At 35.1% G+C, this 968-nt stretch overlaps 1 protein-coding gene across 1 annotated transcript in view; it reads left to right on the top strand.

Annotated features, from left to right (window-relative positions):
• The window catches only part of SYNE1 (spectrin repeat containing, nuclear envelope 1), a 644155-nt gene that overhangs the window by 130374 nt on the left and 512813 nt on the right, over window positions 1-968 (top strand). Inside the window, exon 22 of the mRNA XM_006882743.1 lies at window positions 64-198. Coding sequence (XP_006882805.1) covers window positions 64-198 — 135 coding nt within the window. The remainder of the gene's footprint in view (window positions 1-63; window positions 199-968) is intronic.

The raw sequence follows: 968 nt of genomic DNA, 5'->3' as shown, positions 1-968 counted from the left end.
TCTCCTCCTCCTCCTCCTTCGTCTCCTCCTCCTCCTCCTTCCCTTCCTCCCTTCCTTCCTCAGGAGTTCTTCAGTCAGCTGGATCAGAGGGTGCTCAATGCTTTCCTAAAAGCTTGTGACGAGCTCACCGACATCCTCCCTGAGCAGGAGCAGCAAGGCCTGCAGGACGCTGTCCGAAAGCTCCACAAACAGTGGAAGGTGAGCCTGGAATTCCATGGCACTTCAGTCATCTCACGTGAAGGGAGGGGAGAGGAGGTACTGTGGTTCAATTGTAAGAGAGAAGCTCACTATCCCTACTTCTCCTGTTGTAAAGGAATGGGACTTGAATAAGAAACAGTGAAATAGGACTGGCTTTTACATTCCTATCTTTTTATGCAATCATTTTATCTTGTTGCTTGAGGTTATATTTTCTGGTTTCTTGATATTTTTTTTGAAGGCTCAGATATGGCGTAGGCATTTAACATCTTTAAAGAGCATTTAGTGAACTCTCCTCATGGAGGTAATTATGTTGAGTAATTAAGTAGTTAATTAGTTGTAATTAAGAAAGCAAGTTTAGAAAAACCCCAAACAAACCAAACAACCCAAAGTTGCTTTCATGAGGAGTTTACCAGCTAGTTTAGATAATTGTGATCTAAACATATAGATAAGAATACTTACTGGGGTTTTTTGTGTTTTGTTTTGTTTTAAAAAATATATTTATTTAAAGTTTCAACATGTTGATGAAACAAATACAGTCCTTTCCCCCTGAGTGTTTAAAATTCCTCAGGGGAAATAATGAGTTACAAGTAATAAAAACATTTACAGTGGTAAGACCAAAATAATATATTTATTAAAAGCATATATTTATTATTAATATATTTATTATAGTGGTAAGACCAAAATAATATATTTATTAAAAGCATATATTTATTATTAATATATTTATTATAGTGGTAAGACCAAAATAATATATTTATTATGATATATAT

Source organism: Elephantulus edwardii, unplaced genomic scaffold, assembly GCF_000299155.1.
Source record: "Elephantulus edwardii isolate Elephantulus edwardi_28Jun2011 unplaced genomic scaffold, EleEdw1.0 scaffold00024, whole genome shotgun sequence".
NCBI lineage: Eukaryota > Metazoa > Chordata > Mammalia > Macroscelidea > Macroscelididae > Elephantulus > Elephantulus edwardii.
This window is presented reverse-complemented; position numbering and strand designations above follow the sequence as displayed.